This window comes from Sus scrofa, chromosome 13 (genome assembly GCF_000003025.6).
Source record: "Sus scrofa isolate TJ Tabasco breed Duroc chromosome 13, Sscrofa11.1, whole genome shotgun sequence".
NCBI lineage: Eukaryota > Metazoa > Chordata > Mammalia > Artiodactyla > Suidae > Sus > Sus scrofa.
This window is the reverse complement of record NC_010455.5, coordinates 26202560-26227615: the sequence shown is the minus strand read 5'-3', so window position 1 is coordinate 26227615 and position 25056 is coordinate 26202560. Positions and strand designations below refer to the sequence as shown.

At 55.7% G+C, this 25056-nt stretch overlaps 3 protein-coding genes across 9 annotated transcripts in view; 2 read left to right on the top strand and 1 right to left on the bottom strand.

Annotated features, from left to right (window-relative positions):
• CCDC13 (coiled-coil domain containing 13) overlaps positions 1-6994 on the top strand; it is a 45078-nt gene extending 38084 nt beyond the window's left edge. The window contains 2 exon segments of the mRNA XM_013981522.2: positions 1456-1570; positions 2123-6994. Of these exon segments, the coding sequence (XP_013836976.2) occupies positions 1456-1570; positions 2123-2282 (275 nt within the window). The 3' untranslated portion in view covers positions 2283-6994.
• Positions 7672-18219, top strand: HHATL (hedgehog acyltransferase-like). 7 transcript variants are annotated; one of them, XM_021071710.1, is made up of 13 exons: positions 7684-7727; positions 8417-8671; positions 10407-10525; positions 10903-10970; positions 11480-11593; positions 11718-11912; positions 12396-12605; positions 12794-12965; positions 13443-13587; positions 13707-13742; positions 17079-17280; positions 17664-17805; positions 17991-18219. In XM_021071710.1, the coding sequence occupies exons 3-13, from the start codon at positions 10420-10422 to the stop codon at positions 18113-18115; spliced, it is 1515 nt and encodes a 504-aa protein (XP_020927369.1). In that variant the 5' UTR covers positions 7684-7727; positions 8417-8671; positions 10407-10419; the 3' UTR covers positions 18116-18219. The 7 variants fall into 7 exon arrangements, with proteins under 7 accessions (XP_020927367.1, XP_020927369.1, XP_005669479.1 ...); XM_021071708.1 differs by having other exon boundaries at positions 7672-7727; positions 17664-18217; XM_005669422.3 differs by having other exon boundaries at positions 7712-7727; positions 8529-8671; positions 17664-18217.
• KLHL40 (kelch like family member 40) lies at positions 16088-25009 on the bottom strand. Its single transcript, XM_013981524.2, is given in 7 exon segments — positions 16088-18942; positions 19804-19950; positions 21764-21949; positions 22132-22239; positions 22515-22675; positions 23780-24081; positions 24084-25009. Coding segments are annotated over 7 exon segments (1872 nt in total). The 5' UTR covers positions 24940-25009; the 3' UTR covers positions 16088-18830.

The following is a 25056-nucleotide window of genomic DNA, read 5'->3' as shown; positions in this document are numbered from 1 at the left end:
ACTTTGATCCTGCCTGGACAGTGAGGGGAAACTGCCCAAGAGAAAGTGGCCAAGTGGCCTCTGTCCAGGCTAGCCTGTGACCTGGGAAGGGCACCACCCTCCAGGGGCAGAGCACATTTCTCTATCTAAAATTGGGAGCCTGATTGTGGAATGTGGTCCCTCATGGCAGTTCCATGACAGCGGGAAAGAGAACATTAAACAAACCAGTAAAAGACATAATATGTCAGATGGAGACAAGTACTGTGGCTTGCAGCGGAGGAAGGGATATGAGGGGCTGAGAGCAGCTGTTTTCTATGGGGCAGCCATCGGAAGCTTCATTGATGAGTTGACAACTGAGCAGAGACAGTGGAAGAGCGCAGGGATGTGGCATAGACACCCAAGCGAAGAGTACGTGCAAAAGCACTGTGGTAGTGCGGGAGTTCCCATCGTGGCTCAGTGGTTAATGAATCTGACTAGGAACCATGAGGTTGCGGGTTTGATCCCTGGCCTTGCTCAGTGGGTTAAGGATCCAGCATTGCCGTGAGCTGTGGTGTAGGTTGCAGATGCGGCTCGGATCTGACATTGCTGTGGCTCTGGGGTAGGCCAGCAGCTACAGCTCCTATTAGACCCCTAGCCTGGGAACCTCCGTATGCCACGGGAGCAGCCGTAGAAAAGGCAAAAAGATAAAAACAAAACAAAACAAAACAAAACAAAAACATTGTGGTGGGCCTGTGGCTGGACACTTGGAGGTAGTGAAACTGGAGTGTGGGGAGTGCGGGTGGATTATGAGGTGAGGTGGGGAAGTCACAAGGTGCTAAGGCAGTGGTCCCTTGAGGTCACACAGGGGCTTGAGGGCCAAATGTGAATTCACTGTAACCTCACAGAGCTCTAGAGACAAGAACTATTATCCTCATACTACAGGTGAGGAAACCAGCTCAGAAAGGTTGATGGCTCACCTGAGGCCAGACGGCAGGAGGTGAAAGCCAAGTGTGCCGATGCCGGGTGATTTCTGATGCACCATGTTGCCCCGAGGGCCTGATCAGCACAGAGGTTTTCTGATGCTGTGATCATGTGCACGTTCCCCAACAGCTGGGCTTTGATTTCTTTTTCTGAGCATTCTTTTTCCTCCGCCCCAGCCATCCTAGATCTGCTGAATGTGTGGATGGGGACTGGAGGTGGGGGACGCAGTGGCAAGAGGGCATCAGATGCAATGACTGCCTACACTCAGATGTAATCTGCAGGCCAGACCTCAGGCCCAGCTGCCTTCCAGAAACTTGTAAAGTGCAAAGAGGGAGACAGTAATCAGAGAATCACCTTACTACAAAGCAGGCAGAGTCATGGCCTGGAGAGAGGCAACCCTTGTCCTGCACCTTGAAAGAAGTGGAAAAGCAGGAAGCGAGCAGTTGGGGGTTGGAGAAAGAAGTGTTAACACAGGGCCATGGCCTATCACAGAAAGTGGCTGCTGCCGCCCCACAGGTCTTCCCGCCTCTAACACCAAGCATAACCTGAACGGGAGTGAGAGGAAGGACCTGTCCTCTACCCAGCTCTCCAATGTGCCTGTGGAATCCCAGATGGAGGAGCTGACCACCAGGTGCCCCCTGCCCCATCTTCCTGAAAGGGTAGTGTCTAGGTGGAGGTGTAGATAGGCGAGGGATCATGTCCCTTCCTCTTTGACTTCTCTTTGCCCAGAAGGCTGGTCCTGCTGGGGCTTGGGTTCTAGGCCTGCAATTCAGTGGCTGGCCATCAGAGGGCAGAGAAACCCAGCTATGAGCCTAAAGACCCCAGCGTCCCAAGGGAAGTTTTTGGGTTGCTGAACCCCCTGCTCTCACTGGGTTAAATCTATTAAGGTCATATGCAGTGATGGGAAAGGAAGGAGAGGGAATCTTTACAAATGAGTATTCATTCCTGAGGCAGACAACATTTTGGGGGCTACTGCGTGCCAAGCCCAGTAGCTTTGGGTGGCCCAGAGAGAAATCCCACAGTATTCCCCCAAGGGTCCATGAGAGGGGGGGACAGGGAAGCGAGAACCCTGAGCCTGAAGAGCAGCCATGCTGGCAGCTTCATTCCCAGGGCTGTTGTACACATGCACGCATCACACATGTGCCAGCTCAGCCATGCTGAGCCCTTTCTCCATGTGGTCCAGGATAGCCATCCAGGTGGAGGAGAATGAAATGCTGAAGGCTGCCCTGGACAGTACCCTGCGGGGAAAGGAGGAGGACTTCCGTATGTACCACGAGACCCTGGGCCAGGTAAAAGGAGTCTTTCTGCAGGCCCTGCGGCAGCAGAAGGTGGACAAGCACTAGGATGGCAGCTCAGGCTGGACAGGGCAGCCTCCGGCCTTGAGAGGACCAGGATCTGTCTGAGGAATCCATCTGCCCCTGAAAGCCAATCTGGGGCAGCCAGCTGGGCCCCTTCTCCCAGAAGAGACTTTCCAAGAGTGACCAGAGCCAACAAACCATGGTAGGATTGCAAAGGAGAAGCCCTGGGCAGGCTTGGCTACAGCGTGGAAAGAAGCCCAGTGGTCTGTTGGCATCAGCAAGAGCTCTGGGATTACAAGCTGGTTTTGAATGTACAGATGCAGTCCCTTGGGCAGGTGCTCATCAGCCTTGTCCTAGAGCCTAGTGGGGGACCCTTAATGCCCACAGGTCTCCATATGTGCAGGAGAGCCCAGAGTGCTCCAGGCTGGGAGCATCCCAGCCCCATCCCCCTATCCCTCACCAGAGCATCCTCACACACCACTCCCCGCTCCATCCCCACCCTCCACAGACTTGGGAGCATCATTCTCTCTTGTCAGCCCACCCTTTAGGGCTCTTCCATTGATGCAGACCCTCAGGCTTGTAATAATAATGGTGTTTTCATGATCACTGAAGCTCCCAGTGAGCATCTACTTGGCAACCTGACCCCATTTAGACCTCCAGGATCCCAGGGTGTTGTCACCCCATTTTACAGAGAAAGTGAGGCTCACAGAAAGACAATGAGCTAATATTTAACACTAGCCTGCCTGCTTGCAAAAACCAGGGTCCTCCAGTTGAGCAGATTAGGTATAGGTGTGTGACAGGGACTGTTGGCACGCAGCTCCACAGCAGTAGATGTAGGTGTGCCTACCCACTGCTGGGCAGCTCAGCCCCTCACAGCTGCTCCAAGAGGCACCTCCTTTTACTTTCAAAAGGCTGAAGCTTGTGAGTGCTGGTGGCAGAGGGCAGAGGTGGGGCCAACTTGGAGCTTTGGGCAGAAGAATTTTGAGGCAGTGGGTCCAGAAAAAGGCATGGTGTGCCTCCCTCACTGCAGCACTGGGGTGAACTGGGAGGGGTGCTGCTGCCCCATGCCCCTCTGTGACTGCCGCAGAGTGTCACCCCCTCTACTGCAGTTACTGCCATGAGGAGGGGTGGCTCCATGGTCTGTGGCCACACACCCAACTCTAGATATTGTGGCCACAACTGTGCACACACAGGCCACACCAAAACACAGATGTACACAGATACCTAGACTCAGGAGCATGCAACTATATGTATACACATGTTACCACAGACAGTGCCAGCACAACACTCATAGGCCCCTCCCCTCCACACAGGTGAGTGTGGTTGCGTGCATGCCTGTGTGGATGTGGATGCACATTCCCGCTTGTGAAGACCAGTCATGTGTGTCACCTGTGTGGTGACTCACAAACACAGTACTTATGTGAAAATCCCCTCCCCAGGGGAAACCACCTGGGCCTTCTAGGACCCTGTCTGCTTGAGCTTTTCCTCAGAGGTGAGGCTGAGGAGGGACTTTGTGCCAGCCTTCCACTCAGAGCTCCCAATCCTGTATGGGGTACAGGTCTAGAGACCCCCAGCAAGTGTAGTGAAAGCCATCAGGATGAAGGGATCCTAAGGGTCCCTGAAAAGGAAGTTTTCCTCTGATCCCACATGAAGTGAAATAGCCAGGCAGAGCTAGAGAGAGGAAGAGGACCTGTGCTGGGAGGTGGCTGTGTGACAGTGAGGAATGCGCCAGATGCAGTTAGAATGAGGCCAAGCAGTTAGCACCTTCTCCTGCAGGCGCCAGGGAGCCCAGAGGGTGATCTGAGTGCAGAGGGGTGCAAGCTCTGGCCCTAAGCAGAGCCCCTGGGAGGGGAAGGCAAGCATAGGACTGGCCATCCTTCTTGGGGATGGATGGAGGCCAGGGGTCACCTCAAGGGAGTGCAGGGTGGCATGATCCATACCCTTGACTACTCAAGGTAGTTTTGCTGTCCTTCCTGGCCCAGGGCTGGGTATGAGGAGGAAAGGGTTTCTGGCCCTGGAGTCTGAACAGGTAGGAGTGCCTGAGGCAGATTTCTCTCCACTCACCACCTGTGTATCCTTGGGCAAGTTACTTAACCTTCTGAGCCTCATCTGTAAAATGGGGACACTAATAGAAACCTTCCTCAAAGACTGTTATCGGTGTCAGAATGCCTCCAAGACACTTAACTGATTTTAGCTTGCTGTGTATTTCTGTAGGGATATGTGTCAATAGATGGATTCCACATTGGATGGGGAGGAAACTGCAGTTGGGCACAGGAAATCCTGTTAGCACATTTTCGGGCAAACTGATTAGTGGGCATCTTGCAGAAGTTAGTCTGCAATCTTTAGCCAACTATGGGTGTAAACAGGACAGTTTTAATTTACAGGTTCTGCAGGCAGCCCTGAGAGCTTTGCTGTGGAGCTGTGTGCCAACAGTCCCTGTCACACACCTGCCACCAGCACCCTCAGCTTAGTCAGAGCAGGTCTACTCCACTCCCCTGTCAGAATCTCTCTTCAGGACTCACTGAGTTAAAAGGTGCCAAGTACTAGCACAGCGGCTGGCACACAGTAAGTGCTCAATAAATGTTAGCCCTCAATATGACCTCTATTAGTTCAACAAATACCTGTCAAGCAACTCCTCTGCCCCAAACGTGAGGGTTCCAAGCAAGGGAGACACAGTCCCTGAGCTCTAGGAAGCCTCAGGTCAGCTGGGGAGACAGATTCCAAGCCACTATCCAATCAGCCAGCTGGCCATCAAGCAGTCATTGAGTGCCAACTGCATGCCAACCTCTCCAGGACTGTGAGGGGCCTGGAGGTGAATTTGACTTGCTGCTGCATTCAAGGACCTGCTGGTCCAGACAGAGAGGCTTGGGAAACAGAGGGCCACCATGGACCAGAAGGGGTATGCAGAAGCAGCACCTCAGAGCCCCCTGTATTTCCTGCTGTGGCTTCCAGGCTCTTTGCCCAGGTCTGGGTGGGGTGGGGGCTGTCCTTCCAATCTCCTAGAGGTGTGGGTGGAGGAGGGTAAACGGGAAGGCCCAGGAGAGCCTTTAAGGGAGGAAAGGGTTTTTGTCAAAGGAGCCAAGAACTAGGGCCCTGAAGAATATAACTCAAGTGGGTCAGGTGGGGAGTGGGGCAACCTGGTCCATCCAGGTTAGTGTCCATGGCCCCTCCTGAGTAGCACCACTTATTACTGTCCCCGTAGCCATGAGCATGACCTCCCCAGCCCTCACGCCAGTGGGCAGCAGGTGGGCTATAAGTGCCTTTCACAGATGAGAACACTGAGGACCTACCCAGAGCCACAAGGTGGTGGGCGCAGGTGACAGGTGCATGGAGAGTGGAGGAACAACAAGCAGAGGCTGAGGATGGGAAACCTCATGTGAGGCCTCTCCCTGGCTGTACCCCAGGCAGGTGCTGTGGACCTGGAGCTCAGGTGACAGTCTCACTGACAGGTGAGACCTGGTTGAGCCATGGGCATGGCTTGGCCACTGTCCCGTGGGGGCCTCTAGGGCACCACAGCTGAACTGGACAAGGCTGCAGTCTGGCTCAGGCTGACCCAGCCCCAAACACATCCCATTGTCCCTGGGCCATTCCCTGCTCTCAGGAGTCCAAGTCAGGTGGCCTGCAGCAAAAGGACTCATTTGGGGCCCTGCCCCACTTCCAGTGGCCAGAACTAGCCTCCCGATCTCTCCCCCAGGGAGCCCACGACCACCCTACAAGGAAGTCTCTGCCCACCCACCCCCTCTCCACAGGCTGCCACACACACCGTATCTCCTACAGTCCCTGAGCCTTACACACACACACACACACACAGAGTACACGCAGGAGTACACACACATGCCATAAACATACCAAAAAACCCCACACAGACCCCACACACAACCAAGACAATTATACACACACACACACATACGCACGCACACACACACACATTTTCCCTGCATTTTTACTTTGATCAACAAGAAACATGAAAAGACCTGAGACTTGAGTGAATTGGCTCCCCTGCCCACGTTTCCCAGTAGCCCTTGCTGGTCTTCCTGCAGTCACTTCCTGCTCCTCATTTTGTGGATGCAAGGCGTCTTCCTCTCTCACCACCCCTCACACAGAAGGGAGCTGACCTCAAGCTGTTCAGCTCAGGTCCAAGAGGCCTCCCTAGCCCTCCACCCTCATGCCACCCCATATGCCAAGCTCCCTACAAACCCCACTGCACAGGACTCACCCAGTGGACCACTCTTCCTGCTTTGTCTGGACCTCTGGAGCAAGGGCGTCTCGGTCTAAGAGCCTCTCTTTATAAGCAGCTCAGTGAGCCAGGCCTCGGCCAAGCAATGAGTCACTGAATCCCCCCAAGAACCCAGTGAGGTCAGGGCCGGCAGTGTGCCCATTTACAGACGAGTATGAGGCTCAGAGAAGTGGATTGCCAGCAAGGTGAAGCTCAGGCTCAAGTCAGATGGCTGAACCTGTGCTCTTAAAAGTGGAGCTATACCAACCCATCTGCTTCCCGGAACCATTCTCTTTGAGCCTCACAAGGGCACAACCTGATGGCCAGCCCAGGCTGGTCTCAGCCAGCATTGGGTATAGATAGGTGAGCTAAGTTCTTGCCCTTGCAGGGCAGTCAGCTCCAGAAGCTTATGGGGCTGACCCAACTACCTAACCTAATCTCCTTGTATGTCAGGTTCCTTTTCTATCAACTGAGGAAAATGGTACAGGTAACCCCTTCCCTGGCGATTGTGGTACATTAAAGATGTACAGCCTTAGAAACATGCCTGGCTACTGTGATTAACTCATGTCTCCTCTAACATCATTGACTCTACCTCAGGACTCTGCTCTGATGACCCCGCTCTTCCAGGAAGCCCGACCCTAACCCCACAGTCTGGCTCAGGCACCCCTCCCTAACACTGGCCTCCTCTAGCACCCACAGTCCGTGACAGCAGCCCCCACGCAGCCCCTACAGTGCAATAATCACCCTTCATACTTCTCAGAGTCAGGAGACAGCCACTGAGTGCTGGAGTCTTCTTGCTTCTTCCTGTGGGCCAGCATGTCCGCATGCTTGGGAGGAAGTCATTGCCTGAAGGCATTATGGGAAGGTAATGGACTCTCCCTTCAGGTCTTGTTCAGGTCCTGGAAGTGCCTCTGCTGGGGGCAGGAGAGAGAAGCACTCCGTCCTCCTGTAGCCTCAGCTGAGCCTATGACTGGGATCAGGGGATCAGCAGGGGCTCCAGGACTATCCAATTACAGTCACACAGCTCCTTCTACCTCCCAGATCCTGCGCCCCCCCCCCCATATACATGCATGAACAGGCAGTCCCTCACAGACTCTCAGATCCTCAGCCCAAAGGACCCCAGAGTGGCTGCATCCCTGGCTGGCACTGGCCTTGAGGAGGCTGTAAGGCACCCTGGCACACTACCCACCACGGGACTCCAACCATGTGACTGTCCAACCAGCTGGGCTCTGGGGCCATGGCGGAGTGACCTTCAGGATACCCCTCTGCATCAGGTAGGCTGGGCTGAGGCCTAGGCTGCTCTTTCCCAGAGTGAGGGCCCTGTCCTCCTACTCCTCTCTCCCAGAGAAGTCCCAGTTGGTTAGGAACATTGCTGTCTGCTTCCACCCTGGCACTGAGAAAATGCCAGCCACCCCAAGGACCCTCTCAAGTGAACTTGCTAGCACCACTCCATCTGGGAAGCTCCTTAAGAGACAGGGCTGGAATATGGGGCCCACATATCTCTTGCCAGTTCCAATACCACTAGGCAAGTCAGCCCCCCCACCAGTCACTGATGCTGGCCAGCCAGGACTCTCAGCATGATAAAACAGACTAGGGCAGGGGGCTAGGTGGGTGTGCCCTGGGATAGCCATTGGGAATTAACATGTAAAAGTATGTGCTAGAATTCATGGAGCTGAGCACAAAAGTGTGTGTGTGTGTGTGTGTGTGTGTGTGTGTGTGTGTGTGTGTGTGTGTGTGGTGGGGGTAAGGTTCACAAACCTGGAGAGCCAGCAGGAACCACCTGGAAAGCTTCCTGGAAGAGGGGAGCCCTGGCCAGCAGTGAGAGGGAGACACAGGATCTATGGAATAGGAGCAGCAGTCTGAAGTGAGGTCCAGGTGTCCCTATCTGAGCCTATGCCACTGGCCACCCCTTTCCTCCCCCGCCTCCACAACGATCCTCCCTGCGGCTCCCTGTGGCCAGCAGCTCTGCAGCACTCGGCTCTGCTCCACTTCGCTCAGCTCTGCTTCAGGAAGGCCACCTCCTCCCTGTCCTCCTCCTCCCCCCTCTTCCTGCTGTCGCCACTCACCGTTCATAGCCTCGAGGGGGTGGAGACCCCAGGGCTGGACACACCCCACCGTGGCCCCAGAGCCCAGCTGGTCGGACGGTCGCACGGTCGGACGCAGGACCCCGGAGCCCTAAGGTGGGCAGTGTGCCAGGGTCCCTCACAGCCTCCTCAAGGTCAGTGTCAGCCAGAGAGGCAGCTTCTCTGGGGTCCTTGAGATTTGTAGAGCCCACCCAGGCCCCTCATCCCAGACCTCAGGGCCCAAGGCGGGCTTTACCCCAGGTGTACCTGAGGTGGGCAGGAGAGCGGGCAGGGGGCACTCCTGTGTCCACAGGTTGGCTCAGGTCCGGGGGTCTATCAGTAGAGGTCCTAGGCTGGGGGCCAGCCCTGGCCCTGCTCACAGAGGCCTCACTGGGGACACCGGGCACCGGCCATGGGGAGCTAAAATTGGAAAGTGGCGAGTGGGAGGCAGCTGACAAAGCTATTTCGCGGGCTCTTCACCGTGCTCCGGTTTCAGGCTTCTGCTCCATTAACCCGATCCTCAGGGCCTCCCTACCCCCACCCGGCCCATGAGGAGGTGCCTCGGCCCTCAGAGCAGCAGTGCAGAAGTCAGGCCTGGCAGCCCCTTGGTAGGAGCAGGGGCAGCCAACAGTCTTCTCCAACCTAAGACCCCATGGGGGCTCACTGAGAACACTCAATTCTGTCCCAGGTCCAGTGTATGCCCTTGACAGGTCCCTGCCCCTCTCTGGTCCATGGCCCCTTCATCTGTGTAATGGGGAGAATGCCAACTGTGGAGGCCTAAGAGAGCCGGTTTTAGAATTTGTGAGAGAGATTTGGGGGATGAGGGGAATCTGGGGCAGGAGACAGGGCCATGCCAGCCACCTCTTGGCTTATCTAGCCCAAGACGATACCTGGACATATTCCTCCCTTTAATTTGGGCCCTGAGTCTGTCACCCATGGGGCCCTTGGGAAGGCCCCAGGTCAGGCTGGAGTAATATGTAGAGGGCATAGGTACTAGCTGAGGTCCCAAAGATGATCCAGAAGAACTCTTGGGGATGAGCTAAGCCCTGACAAGAGGGAGTGGCCAGGCTCACCTGAGCTCAATACCGGTCAGCACCTTGGGCAGCGGCCAGCACACTCCCTGGTGTCTACCTGGCCCAGCCTGGCCCCACACCCATTACCCCAGGGCACCTCTTCAAATAGCACAGCCTCCAGCCAGCATCCAGAGCCTGAATACACAGAGCACTGAGAGAGTGGGTCGGTGTGGCCGCGGACACAGGCAGGAACCAGAGATGTGGCAGGCCGGAGCTCAGGGGCTGGTTGGGGTAATGGGGATCAGTGAGAAGCAAGAGGCTGAATGCGAAGGATAGAGGCTTGGTGATGGGTCAGGACCTAGGGAGGTCACAGGAAGTAAAGGCTGCTCAGAAGGGGTGTAGGAATCAGAGAAGGGGGCCTGGAGAGGGTGAGGCTTTCTCAAGAGTTGAGGGAAACTTATTGAGGGGAATGGGGATCCCAGGGCCCTCCTCAGTGATTGAGGTGATGCAGAGGGAGTTTCTCTTCATGAACGTCATCTGAGACCTTGGAGGAGCAGTTTGAGCAGAGGGTGGGGACCAGTCCACCTGAAAGGTATGGAAGAGTGAATGAAGGTGAGAAAGGCAAGCTGAGAGTGAAGATAATGCTTTCCAGAGCTTTCAGTGGGAAGGGCAGGAGCTGGAGCAGCAGCTAGGATGGGGCATCAGATGCTTGGGGGCCTGGGAGGAATGGGAGATGGGAGGGGAAAATGATGGCATGAGGTTCCCAAGGGGCTGGAGTGGCAATGTCTGGGGTCTCCACCACCTCAGTGGGGGACCATGAACTGGACCAGGCAGGGCAGGGGGGCAGCAGTGCTCTCACCCAATCTGTCTCTCTCAGCTCCATCCAGGCTATGGGCATCAAGACAGCACTGCCTGCAGCGGAGGTGGGCCTGTACTCCCTGGTGCTGAGCGGGGCCCTAGCTTATGCTGGCCGGGGCCTCCTTGAGGCTTCACAAGGTAACAGCTGGGCCCTGGTGCAAAGGGATAGGACTCTTCTTCCCCTAGGGGTCTCAGGGCTCCAGCTGGCAACATCAGAAACTTATAGGCTCCAGACCCAGGTTCGTCCCTAGGCCCTAGGGGGTGGGCTGAGTCAGATGCAGTCACAGGAAGATTCAAATACAGAGGCACCAACAGAGACCTGGACAGAGCCAAAGAGACAGAAAGAGACTGAGGGATACAGAGATCTGGTCCCTGACACACAGGAAGACCCAGAGAGAAGCACAGGCAGAGAGAGACCCAGGCCCCTTTCCCTCTCCCCAGGGTGGGGTTAGCCTTGCTGTACAGGCAGGTGTAGGTTGAAGGGGCCTCTCCTCCTGAGACCACTCTGTTCTCAGATGGGGCCCACAGGAAGGCCTTCCGGGAGTCTGTGCGACCTGGCTGGGAGTACATTGGCCGGAAGATGGTAGGTCCCTCACATCCCAGGGTCGCTGAGCCCTGGCACATCTCGCCCATCCCAAACCCTTCCCGACTCTTCCCTGTTCCCAGAAGGCTTGCAAAGGTGTGGGTCTCTGGCTTGAATTTCAGCATCTTCAGTTACTCCATGGCCCCTCCTCTGTCCTGCTCGGGCCACATCGAGCCTGCCCCAGACACTGTTCATTTAGGAAACAAACCAAGACGCGCTTCAGCAGGGCCTCCAGCACCACCCTCCCCAAGATCAACACAATACTGGTGGAATGTCAGGCATGCTGGGCAGAGAGGGAGCTTTGAGGAGCTCAGCAGCCCATTGGTGCCCCTCATTCCTCTACCTGTCTTCCTGGTACTTTCCTCTGAGGGGAAGGCAGGGACCTCAGTCTTGCTCTTCTCTAATGCATAAGAAGAATATGGGGCAGGGAAGGTGGTGGGATTCCAACCAGCCCAAGTGCCAACCCATCCTGCCCCAGCCCCACCTTAACCTGCCCGGGCCTACCCCAGGATGTGGCTGACTTCGAGTGGGTGATGTGGTTCACCTCCTTCCGCAATGTCATCGTCTTTGCCCTCTCCGGACACGTGCTGTTTGCTAAACTCTGCACGATGGTTGCCCCCCAGGTGAGCTGGACCTGAGCTACCCCAGCCCCCACCTCCCTCTGCCCCACAGCCACAAGGGTTATGGGGAAGCCATCCTGGGATGGCTTATATGGAGAGATAAACAAAGCCTTCTCCCTGCCTGCAGCTCCGCTCCTGGATGTATGCTGTGTATGGGGCCCTGGCCGTGGTGGGCACAATGGGCCCGTGGTACCTGCTGCTGTTGCTGGGCCACTGTGTGGGCCTCTATATGGTCTCACTCTTGGGCCAGCCCTGGCTCTGTCTTGGCCTCGGCCTGGCCAGCCTTGCCTCATTCAAACTGGACCCTCTAATCTCCTGGCAGGTGAGCACTGGGGTGGGGCAGGAGCAGAGGATGCAGGGATAGGACCCCAAACCTCTCACCTTATCCAAAACCTTTGCCTCCCAAGTCTCCCCAAGCACTTCTTTCACTTTCCCACCCATCCCATCCTCAAGCCTTTGACCATGGAGCATGCCTTGCTCACAAGGCGTCACCTCTGTACAGCAGGGATACATCCAGCTTGTCCCTGCTCTGCCCTGGCACTTCACATGAAATTGGCCCCTTACAGTGGGAAAATAAAAATAAATAAATAAATAAAATAAAATAAAATAAAATAACCTTAGAACATTCAAAAAAAAAAAAAAAAAAAAAAGAAAGAAAAGAAATTGGCCCCTGGTGGCCAGTGTTGACTGGCACTGGCAGAGAGGAAGACAGCAGGACCAGGCTGGGCCCCTGTGGGAAGCTGGGTGGGCTTTCCAGAGACAAGGGGCACTCTGGTGAGCTTGCGGCCTGTTCTCTCCCATCCAGAGCGGGTTTGTAACAGGGACTTTTGATCTTCAAGAGGTGCTGTTTCACGGGGGCAGTGGTTTCACGGTGCTGCGATGTACCAGCTTTGCACTGGAAAGCTGTGCCCACCCTGACCGCCGTTACTCCCTAGCTGACCTGCTCAAGTACAATTTCTACCTGCCTTTCTTCTTCTTTGGGCCCATCATGACCTTTGACCGCTTCCACGCCCAGGTGAGGGGAAACCCTGTGGGCTCCCAAGACAGGACTGGGTCCCCCCTGGGAGGCAGTGATCCCTCCTCAGCCACCAGCGTGGCCTGTGTCTCCACCCTCAGGGCTGCCTTAAGCCGTTTCTCCCCTCACCCTCTGACGCCCAGGCAGTTAGTTGGCAACTCACCACTCAGATACTTGGCATCCCCCAGGTGAGCCAGGTGGAGCCGGTGCGGCGCGAGGGCGAGTTGTGGCGCATCCGGGCCCAGGCAGGCCTCAGCGTGGTGGCTATCGTGGCCGTGGACATCTTCTTCCACTTCTTCTACATCCTCACCATCCCCAGTGACCTCAAGTTCGCCAACCGCCTCCCAGACAGCGCCCTCGGTGTGTGTGCGCTGGGCCAGGGACAGGGACGGGGGCTGAGCCGTCACCTCAGAGAGACTCCACAGAGGCGGCACGACTGAGGAAGCTGACGCCCCAGGGGCCACAGCACCTATCCAAGGGTGGGGAAGTGGGCATTTACTCTTTGAAATGCGTAGGGCTTGGAGGTAGGTTTGCCCTGTGAGGCCCAGAAGGATATCCGACAAAGGCTGCCCCACCTCACTGGGACCCGGAGCTGATTTCCACACCCGGCGAGGTTCTCCGCGTGCCAGCCCCTCCCACCGGAAGTAGGAGGTGGGATCTCCGTGGGGCGGTGCTGGCGCAAGGACCTCCCCCCAGAACTGGGAACTTTCTGTAGGCGGGAGCTTGGCTCCGCACTACCTGTAGATTTACGGAGGCTGGGGTACGAGGAGGGGAGGCCAGCGTGACGCCACCCCAGGCAGTGACGACCCACCCCCCACCCCCGCTCCCCATTCCCAGCTGGTCTAGCTTATTCAAACCTGGTGTACGACTGGGTGAAGGCGGCCGTCCTCTTCGGCGTCGTCAACACCGTGGCGCGCCTCGACCACTTGGACCCACCCCAGCCTCCCAAGTGCATCACAGCGCTCTACGTGTTCGCCGAGACGTGAGTGCGAGGTCCCAGCTCATGCCCTCGGGGTCCCCACTTAACGTTAGCCTCTTCTGCCATGCCCCAGAGCTCAGCTCCTGGCAGATTCACACCCCCCCCCTGCTCTCCTTTCACAGGCACTTTGACCGTGGCATCAACGACTGGCTTTGCAAGTGAGTTGGGATTGGGTGGGGGGGGGGTGTCACACCCATCCCTCAGGTGTCTGAGCAGGGCAGTGTCCCATTCGGTCCACGTTTTCAAAGATGACCCCTGGGCCAGATGAAGCAAGGAGGGAGTGAGGAGGTCATCATGGAAGTCTAGGCGAAAGACAGAGATTTGGATTTGGGTGGGGGCCCTGGAGGTCTTGGAATGGAGACCCAGCAGGCAGCCTGGACAGGACTTGACTGTGAATTGGGGGTGTCAGGAAGGAGAGCGTGATGACTTGCAAGAAGTCATGTGCCTAGGACTCTGGCTGAAGACAGAAGGACCTGAAAGGAGGAGTTTCCGTCGTGGCGCAGTGGTTAACGAATCCGACTAGGAACTATGAGGTTCCGGGTTCGACTCCTGGCCTTGCTCAGTGGGTTAACGATGCGGCGTTGCGGTGAGCTGTGGTGTAGGTTGAACACGCGGCTCGGATCCCGCGTTGCTGTGGCTCTGGTGTAGGCCAGTGGCTACAGTTCTGATTAGACCCCTAGCCTGGGAACCTACATATGCCACGGGAGCCGCCTAAGAAATGGCAAAAAGACCAAAAAAAAAAAAAAAAGAAGGACCTGAAAGGAGTGATCAGAGGAGCAGGAGAAAAGTCAGGACTATAGAACACCTTGGAAACTAAGGGAAAGCCCATCCCAGCATTGTGGGGGCAAGCAGTTCAGATGCTGCTGGGGTCAAGGAAGCAAGAGTGTTGGTGGCATGGAGATTTTCAGCCTTCCCCTGGAGAGGCAGGGGCAGGCAAGAAGTGGAGGGAACTGAGGGACTGCACTGAGTGGTTTTATTTATTTATTTATTGTCTTTATTTATTTATTGTCTTTTCTAGGGCCACAACCATGGCATGTGGAGGTCCCCAGGCTAGGGTCTAATCGGAGCTGTAGCCGCCAGCCTACACCAGAGCCACAGCAACTCGGGATCCGAGCCACATCTGCGACCTACACCACAGCTTATGGCAACGCCAGATCCTAACCCACTGAGCAAGGCCAGGGATCGAACCTGCAACCTCATGGTTCCTAGTCAGATTCGTTAACCACTGAGCCATGATGGGAACTCCGAAGTGAGCGTTTTAAAGACAAGAAATAATGAAACATGCTTGGGTATTGAGGGGCATCATTCAATAAAGAGGAAAAAAATTGTTGATGCAGGAGAGAGGGGTGATTGATAGAGTGAGGTCCCTGAGAAGGGAGAAGGTGATAGAACAAGTGCCAGGCAGGGCCCTGGGCTTTGGGACAGGGAGGAGGAAGAAAAGCCAGTGTGGATGAAAAAGAGTGGATGCAGGTAAGTGTGGGAAGGTGACAGATTCTTCCTGAAGTCTTCGGTTTTCTCCATGAAGCAGGAGGCAAGGTTATCAGCCGAGAGATGCAGGATTGAGGATGGAGGAGGAGGAGCATCTGTGTGCCTTCTTCCCCCTGCCTACATCTCCCACCACACCCACTCATTCTTGCAGGAGAGATGAGGGTAGAGTGGCCACAGCAGAGCCTGGGAGAAGAAGCTGACTAGAGAAATCTTGGCAATGATAGCCTAGACAGGATTGGAGGTAGTGGATTTATGGATTCTAATTATGTGAAGGTGTGGGATTTTCCCCATCAGGGCTTGGCTTCTTGGGTGCAAGTGAGGAGAAAGTGGGTGATTGGACTTTCCCAGGTGGGTGAGAAGGAAAAAGTGAAGGAGAGTTTTTAGGTTAATTGTGATGATGATTCATTGACTATAAGGCTGTTAAGAAGGGTTAAAAACAGGAGGGGGTCATGAGATGAGGAAGGTGACAGTGGAAAGGGGAGGTGTCAATGAGAGCGAAGAAGTAGAGCTAGGGGGCCAGGTTAGGTGGGGCTGGGTGAAGGATGGGAGTTAGGAAGGAGTAAAGCAAGTGGTGAGAAAGTTGGGGTATGGCCATAGGAGTGGGTGGCTGAGGTACAAGTGGAAAGCATTGGAAATGAAGAGGTCAGGAAGAGAGAGGCTGGTTGTGCAATGGATTTTCTACTGAATTTATTTAACAGATATTTATTGACCACCTACTATGTGCCAGGCACTGTTCTAGGCACTGGGGATACAACAGTGAACTGGCAAAGACCTTGAACTCATGGAACATACAGCCTACTGAGGAGGAACACCATAAACAGGTTAAAAAAACACATAAATAAGATAATTTTAGGAGTTCCCCTCTTGGCACAGCAGAAACAAATCCAACTAGGAAACATGAGGTTGCGGGTTCGATCCCTGACCTCACTCAGTGGGTTAAGGATCTGGCCTACCCGTGAGCTGTGGTGTAGGTAGCAGACGTGGTAAGCATTATGAAAAAAATAATAGAAGAGTGTAATGGGATAAAAACTTCTTTATTTGGGGTCTGGGCGGGCCTCTGTGAGATGAACTGAGAATTGAGTGATAAGGAAATCTGGAGAATTCCCAGACTAAGGGAAGAACAGGTAGAAAGGCCTTATGACAGGAACCAGCTGTATGTGTCTGAGGGTCAGAAAGACTAGTAAGGAGAGAACATAGTGAACGAGGGGGAGAGTGGTGAGTGATGAAGTCAGGGAGGGAGACAGAAACCAGACAATGTAGGATCATCTAGCCATAAGAAGGTGGTTGAGATTATTCTGAATGTAATGAGGAGCTTTTAGGGGAGGGTTTGATTATGGAAGTGAGGTGATCCAGGTTACACTCTTAAAAGATGCTTCTAGCTGCTGTATGGAGAATGGATGGTAGGGGGCAGAGGCAGAAGCAGGGAGACGACTTAAAGAGACTCTTGCAATAATCCAGGTGAGAGGAGATGACTGCCTGGGCTAGGGTGATGTTAGTGGAGGTGGTGAGCAGTGCTCAGGACTGAGGAGAGCCTGTAGAATTTGCTGGCTTGGATGTGAGTGGAGAGGGGAATTGAAAATCCAAGATGGCACCAAGGCTTCTAGCCAGCAACTGAATGGATGGTGGTGTCATTAGCTCTAAGATGGGAGCTAGAAAGTGGGTTTGAGCAGGTGCGAGGGATTCAGTCATTCATGTGAGAAGTCCAGGAGAGAGACTGGACTAAAAGACAGATTTGGGGCTCATCAGCATAGAGACTGTATTAGGTGTCTTGAGTCTGGATGAGATCACTTGGAGAATAAATGCAGCTAAAGAAGACAGGAAGTTTGAGGCTGATCCCTCCACATTTTGAATTTGGGTAGAGGAGGAACAGCCACCTGAGGCCTGGAATGTTGAATATATCCAGGATGACAGTGTTGAAAAGGCTGCCCCTGTAGTGTATCCTTTGCCTATCTCCCACCTGCCTCTTCCCACACTCCCACTGGCCCCTTTCCCCACCTTTCCTGCAGGTACGTGTATGACCACATTGGTGGGGAGCACTCTTCGGTGATCCCAGAGCTGGGGGCCACTGTGGCCACATTTGCTATCACCACTCTGTGGCTTGGGCCTTGTGATATTGTCTACCTGTGGTCATGCCTTAACTGCTTTGGCCTCAACTTTGAGCTCTGGGTACAGAAGCTGGCAGAGTGGGGACCCCTAGCACACATTGAGGTGAGCAGGGAAGGCCTGGGGCTGGGAATTGCTGGGGCACTGGAGGGGGTGGCACCACTGCTCTCTAGAGTTTTCCAGCCACACCTGGTTCCCAGTCTAGAACTTTTTCACCACTACCCTCCTGGTTGTCAGGGCAATGGCTCCCCCTGTGGGTATCTAGCCCTCCCTACCTTCTGCAGGGTGCAGGGCATGTGCTCCAGGCCCTTCCTCTCTCCAGACTTCGGTTTCCCATCTTTAACAATGAGGGAGTCCTGACCTGGGACTCTAAGAGACACAGGCATATCCCCGGACCTGGGTGGCCATGTGGGCAAGGCCTCTGACCACTGTGTCCTCTTTCCCCTGTGCCTCTTGCCTCACTGACAATGTTTTCCTGGACTAAGCAGGCCTCTCTGTCGGAGCAGATGTCCCGCAGGGTCCGAGCCATCTTTGGAGCCATGAACTTCTGGGCCATCATCATGTACAACCTTGTAAGCCTGAACAGCCGTGAGTTCACAGAACTGGTCGCACAGCGCCTGCTACTCAGAGGTGAGGGACAGGGGATACAGTATGTACCAGGCGTCAGTGTGGAGGACTCTGACCTCCTGAAATGTCCCTACTGCACCACAGTTCCCCAAGGACTCATCAGGGAGAACCAGTCAAGTGGGGAGAGAACAGTCACTGGGTTGGGGGATGGCGCTGCTCCCAGACACCATGACTTCCGCCCCATACAGGGTTCCCCCAGACCACGCTGGCTGTCCTGTTTGTCACCTACTGTGGTGTCCAACTGGTGAAGGAGCGAGAGCGAACCCTGGCGCTGGAGGAGGAGCAGAAGCAGGACAAAGAGAAGCCAGAGTAGAGGGGACAGGAAGAGGAACAGGCTCTGCTTAGCTGTTCCTGGGCCCAGGCCCAGCCCAGGCCAGATGGGGCCTGACCGATAGAATAAAAGATTTTTCTACCATGGTTGGCTGTTCCCTGCTCCATCCCCCAGCAGTCTTCTGGCTCCCTATCCATACTGAATGATGAGCTCGAGGTTCCTGGTTGGGGTTCAAGCTCTTGGTGCATACAGACTATGGAGGAGACACACGTGGAGGGCAGAGACCACCGACCTTGGCAACCCAACATCTGAATACAGAAGCCTGGGATTTTTGCTTGGAACACCTGATCCCAAACCCCAAGCTGCTTGCTCGGAAGGCCTTTTATTCTTCCGAGGAGGAGAAGGAGACTCATCTAGGCTGCAAGATATGCACTCAATGGGGACACTCCCTATCTGACAGGCAAGAAGACTGAATCCTGTGGGAATTTACCAGCACACACAGCCAGGCCAGGGACATCCCCCAAGACTCTGCCTCATGGGCCAAAAACACTGAGGGGTATGGAGACACTGGAGAGGCTGAAAGTGTCCCCTTCCTGCCCTAAAACTAGGACTGGGCAGCAATTTTCCTTTCCTGGCTGAAGCAGCCCCTCAGGCACTATGACAGGATGGGATCCAGGTAGGTTCTGCCTCTCCCACACTCCAGGCCTGCACAGGCCACAGCATGGAGGGGCGGGGCACAGTCAGGCCTCAGGGTGGGTCACAGCTTGGTCAGGCGCAGCACGTTGAGCCGCACAGGTAGGAAGGTGGCCCCAGCGGCATAGGCAATCTCCCGCAGGACGCCCTCCCACTTCTTCTCGTCCTCATTATATCTGGGGTGGGAGGAGGAAGGAAAGGGACAAGGAGCTTGGTCAGCCAAGTCCAAAGTGGAACCCAGCAGGGAAGGGTGGCTGGGTGCCGTAGGCCACCCCTGGGGAGTGCCACTGCCTAGCCCCAAGCTCATCTCCAGGAAGGTCTGCTCCTGGAGAGCACCCATGCTCTGGGAAAGGGGGCCCACCCCCAAAGAACACCCACCCAATATTCTCAAGGAATCCCACACTTTGAAATCTACCTCCCTCCAGGAAGGTCTACACCTTCCCAAACCTCTCTGGAGAATTTGCTCACTCAACACTCCAAGAAGGCCCTCCAGGTCCCATTTCCCCAGGAGCACTGCTCCCTAGAGGCTGCCTGCAGCCCTGGGGACCACTGAGGGTTCAGAAGGTGCCCCAGGTGGCCAGAACCTCTCCCCTCCACCCCTAGAAAGGACTGGCCATAGAAGGCAGTGGTTCTAATAAGATGGGATCCAGCTACTTCTTAATCTTGACCCAGCACTCCTCACCCAGAGCAAGCACCAGAAGCAGGGAGGGCAGAGGAAAGGACTGGCTGCCTCTCAGGGCCCACTCTGTTTCTGTGGGTTGGTGCTCTAAGCTTGGCCTTGGCTCCCAACTGTGACAGTCGATGCTCCACAGTGGGGCGTGGTGCCATGTGTGCGAACTCGGACTTTTGCAACAAACCAGAGAGACTGTGGGCTGAGCAGGGCATGTCTGCTGCCCCTTCTCCACAGGACTTCCTGGAAGAGGGATCAGCTCTACTGGCCGATGAGGCTGCCACCCACCGCCTCGGTACCCAGCCACAGAGCTGAGGGGCATCTGCCTTGCTCCTGACTCCCCTCACCTTACTGGAGCCAGGCTCACCTCCATATGTCATTGAGTTCTGTGGGAACCAGCTCTCCGGACTCAGTCTCCAGCGTGGCAAAGCCACCGACAGCATAGAGGGTACCCGCCAGGCTGACCAGGCTCAGTGAGCTGCGCTCCTGTGGGAAGGCCTCAAAGGGCGCCCACCTGTGGGGGAGGAGGGAGCACAAGGGGGTGTATCACCCAGGGGGCCTCAGCGAGCCCTGTGACTGTCCCCTGCCAGCACCCACAGCTTCAACTGCACCCTTCGAAATCAGACTCCAGGGCACCCATGCTCCCAGTGCAATCTCCTGTTTCCTGGCCTCTCGGGAATACCCTCTGGTCTCTACTTCTTCCCCATCCTCTTGTCCCCACCATTTCCCTTACTGTCCCTTTGTCATTCCATCCAACCTGCCCCATGAAACCCAAAAGGGATCTCCCCAATGTCCTACCTTCACTCCTGAACCAGCTCCCACTTGCTACCTTGGTGACCATTTGGCCCCAACCCTCTTCTCCTCTTCACAGCCCAATTGCTCTTAAGCCGTCTTCAGTCCCCTCCCTTGGCTCCCAAAGTTGGGCCTTCCTCCCACCCTCCACAACTGCTCTCAGATTCCCAACCACCACAGGGCTTTGGAATCCAGGGCCTAAAGCACACACCTCTGCAGGTGTGACTGTCATTGCCTCCTCCCTCCCTAGCCTCACATCCTCAACTCCTTCCAGAATAATGCATGTGCCCCGCCTACCCCTCAGGGCTTAGGCCTCAACTTCTCCCACTTATACCTTCTCTCCTGAGGGAGCTGGTCTCCTCTGAGTTCTGATAACCCCCAGATCACACCCTCCAGCTCAGCCCTCTTTCTGCCCCAATAGGCTCCTCCTGCACACCCTCAGGCACCTCAAATCCATATGTCCTAACTGGACCCTCATTTTTTCCTACCTAAGTCTAATGGTTCTTCAATAAATGACCTCCCATCCTCACTCAGAAGCATCCATCTCTCCTTGCAGCCCCACCATCCAATCAATTGCTAAATCCTCTTCTATTTCATAAGCTTGCTCTCAAATGTGGTCCAGGGACCAGCAGCATCAGCATCACTTGAGGGTTTGTTAGAAAAACACTCTTTAAGTCCTGCACCAGAGCTGAGAATCAGAATCTTCATTCTAGCATGATCTGGGAGAAGCACTGGCCTGAGTCTTTCTCCAATGCATCCTCTCTGCCCCACTCCTGCTGTACCCCCAGCTCCAGGCCACTGTCCCCTCTTGCTATACAGCTGCACTCTTGCCTCTTGGGAAATCCCTATTCTCTACAACAACCGCCATGAGGCATTTTAGCAAAACACAGATGGCAGCTTAAAACCCATCAGAGGCATATCATTACTCTCAGGATAAAGCTCTTCAGCGTGCTCGCTGCCTCTCCAGCCCCTGTACCCACCATCTTCACCTCTCCTCACCTACCACACTTCATCCAATCTGACCAATGCCCTTTCTTCCAATGGACCTGCCTTTTTTTTTCTCCTAACTGCTTTGGCACCAGCCTTCCTTTGCCCTGGGCATTCTTCTCCCACCACTCCTTTAGCTGGCTAAGTCCAACAGGTCTTCCAGCCTCATTTCCTTCCAGACCTCCCAGGGCAGGGCAGCTTCTGTCTTGGTCACTGCTGATTCCTTAGCACCAAGCCAAGTGCCTGGTGTGAGCCTCTGATTAAGGAAACTGGCATCCCTAGGGAGCTCTCCCTAGCAGACCAGGCTGGCCATAACCCTTGCCCCACTTTGTGAGGGAAGCCCACCTTACCACTGATCAGGATAGAGGGGCTATTTCTATGCCAATGTCCAAGCTCAGTAGTTGAGACCCAAGACAGGGGCTACGATTCCTGCCAGGGCAGATACAGAGGGCCCAGAGCCACGGAGCCAGGCAGCTACGGCAGGACCCTTCGATCCTGGCTGTCCTGTGGAAGAGTGGGGTGGGAGATGAAGGGGGAAGCAACCATACTTGTTGTCTGTGATGCTGTACACCTCCGCCGAACTGGTCAGCCCTGTGTCTGTGACCCCAGCAGCCACGAAAATGCGGCCATCATGGACGGTGGCCCCGAAGAGTGAGCGGGCCATCTGCATAGGGGCCAGCTCCCTCCACTCGAATTTCTTAGGGTCATAGACGCACATCTTGTTCAGGCACTTCCTGTGGGGTGGGGGGTGGTGAGTGAGACGAGGAGTCAGGAGCAGAGCTACCCAAGCCCCTTGGCCCAGTCCCTCCCGCTGCCTCCCAAAGCAACCAGGACAGACCCCTGACAACCTCTGTTAGACTGCTTCCGTTCTACCCAAAGACGCGGGTGCTGCATTCCCTCCAGGCCCAAGCCTCACCTGTCGCTGCCTTTGCCACCAATGACATAGACAAGGTCCATGTAGGAGAGCACCGCGTGGCCATACACGGCATAAGGCAGCGGGTCTGATTCGCCCCATTTGAATGACCTAGAGGGGAGGAGAGTTGGGTGTTCTCATTCCTTGCCTCTGCATTCACTCACCACCCAACACATACTGGGGTGCACCTGCTTCCTTACCGGAATCCCAGACCTCTCAGCTGCTCGCTCTCATCCCACCTGCCAACCGCCCCGCCCCTATCCAAGCCCTGGGCTCTCACTCCCCCACCACACCCCTCTCGGGACCAGCCCCCAGGCTCCCGCCCAGGTCCTCAGCCCCGCCCCCGCCCCGCCCCCCGCCCCCCCCCCCCCCGCGTCCGTGCTCACAGCCTGTCGTAGCACATGACCGAGTCCAGGCTGCGCTCGCCGTCCTTGAGCTCTCGGCCGCCGACCACGTAAATGGAGTTGAGAGCCTCTCCCAGGCCGAAGAGGCAACGCGGCGATGGCAGAGGCGGCATACCCAGCCACTCTGAGTCCAGGTGGTCAAACTGCGGGCCGGGCACCCAGTCAGCAACCAGCCCCCCCACCCCCATCCCCGTCCCCACCCCCGCCCCAGTCCCAGTCCCAGTCCCATAGCCCAACCTTGTCTGGCCACCTCCAGGTCACAGAGGAGCCAGGGACTCCAGGTAGGGCCAGCACAGCCTGGAGGAGGTGCCTGGATATGATGCCCCAGCTCCTTTCAAACTAAGAACACCTGAGAGTTCCACCTCCCAGGTGGCAGGAGACCGCCATTATAGCATTGTGATGGGCTTCCCACAAAGCTGAGAAAGGCCTCTGAGAGGCCCAGCTGGGGCCCTGGCCCTTCCCCAGGACAACTCCTGAATTAAGGCCTGCCACCTCTTGTTTTCCACTCCATCCCACTGCAAAGGAAATTTCCAAATATAGCCACTCACTCTTTAAATTCTACAGTGTAAGTGTGCCGTCCTGGGCATTCCCACAATCTCGCAATAACCATACCAGTGGCTCATCTTTTAGGAGAGTTTTCTGAAGGCTGAGCACTGTGCCCCTTACCCCTCTCAAATCTGGTCAAGCCTCACTGAGCACACCACTCACTAGGCTCCTTCCCCTCTCTTCCACTTACCATTCCCCAGTCAGAAGCACTGCACCCTCCCCTCCTTATCTCCAAATTCCACAGACTAGCAAGGCTCAAACCTACTTGGCCAGTTACTAGGAAGTCATTTCTGCCCTCTGAGTTCCCACTGTCACATCACAGCTTGGACTGGGCACCTTCCTGGTCCTTCTGTGCCAATGGGAAGACAAGGGACACCCAGGACAGATCCCCAGGCTGATCTTGCTTCTCCTTCTCATAACCCTAACCACCAACCCCTGTGCAGAGCTAAAGCCTATCACACCATCCTAGGGCTGACATCTCTCTGAAACTGAGACACCAAAGTTATGCATCTTATTGTTAACTCCCTATACCTATCTTCGGCCTTCAGGCAAATGGCTGTCCGTCATCCTCCTTGGTCTACGTCTCAGCCTAAACCAATAACATTCCCCAACAAGTAGACACAAGCCTCTCCTGAGCTGGAAGACTGCTCCCAGTGCCCAGAAACCAGTATCAGCCGCCCCTCCCAAGGCTGGCCAGGCACCTGCAAGAAGTAAGCGCTCATGGGGTCCTCTTTGTTGTCCTCATTGTAGAAAAGACCCCCAGCCACGAAGACCTGGTTCTCTTTGGTCACCAGGCTGACATGGTTCTTGGGGATCTGGGTGGAGAGGGATGCACAGTAGCACTCGTTGGCTGCTGGATCATAAGCCACAGCGCCCTCTTCACTGATCATGAAGATGAGGTCCTGCAGGAACATGCCAAAGCGCAGGGTGTCATTGAGAATCCCAGGTAGGACACGCTCATCTTCCTCCTCATTCTCTTCTGCCTTGGCTTCTGCTGTGCCTTGTCAGTGGCCTTGGCTCCCGCTGCCTCCTTTCCCTTCTCCTTCTTCTTCTTGCGCAGCACGGTGAGGCGGCCCTCGTGTGCATCCTTCACCATCTGCACCTTGCGCAGCAGCTCGGGTTGGGCACGCACAAGAGGGTGGCGCTCCACGCGGCTCTCCAGGAAGGCACGCGGCAGTAGGCGGCAGCGCACGCTCTCGAAGACTGTGGGCAGGGTGCGCTGGCGCTCTGCCTGAGCCTCAGCATCGCCACTGCTCGCCCATCGCATCACCGCCTCGAACACCGCCTCCTCTTTCTCCACGTTAAGGCCATCGCTGGAGATGATGGCAATGAGCTCGTCAGCTGAGAGTCCGAGGAAGTCGGCGTCACGCGACACCAGCGAGAAGCGCGCGCAGATGAAGTCGCGGGCGGCCACGGCGAGGCGCGCGCAGTCAAGCAGTAGGCCAAGGCGGAAGACCGCCAGGCAGTTGGCAAGGCACAGGCGCTTCTGCAGGAAGGACACACAGATGGTGAAGATGGACGGGATCTGGAAGCGGTGCGCGGCGGCGAACAGATCCTGCACACTCGCCTCATCCAGCGCGATCTCCGATGTATACAGGTAGTGCAGCACCTGGGCCACTACATCTGGGGACACTTCTTCCAGGCGCAGCTCGCCGGCACTCTCTGGCTCAGCCAGGAAGCGCGCCCGGAAGTAGGGGCTGCAGGCGGCCAATACCAGGCGGTGGCATGGAAATTCACGTTCACCCACCCGTACCACGCAGTCAAGGAACTTGCCATGGTCCAGCATGTCCTTGAGCCCATCCTGCAGGAGGGTCTGCTGGTACAGCCGCTGCTCCTCTGCCTGCTCCAAGCCTAGGGCCATGGTGGGTGGCCTCCTCTCCGCACTCCCTGCCTTCCCGCTGGGTTGCGCTCAGTCTATGCAGCTGTCCAAATGGGGATATATATAGAGATGGACCAAGCTGTAAGGCGAGCTGCCTGG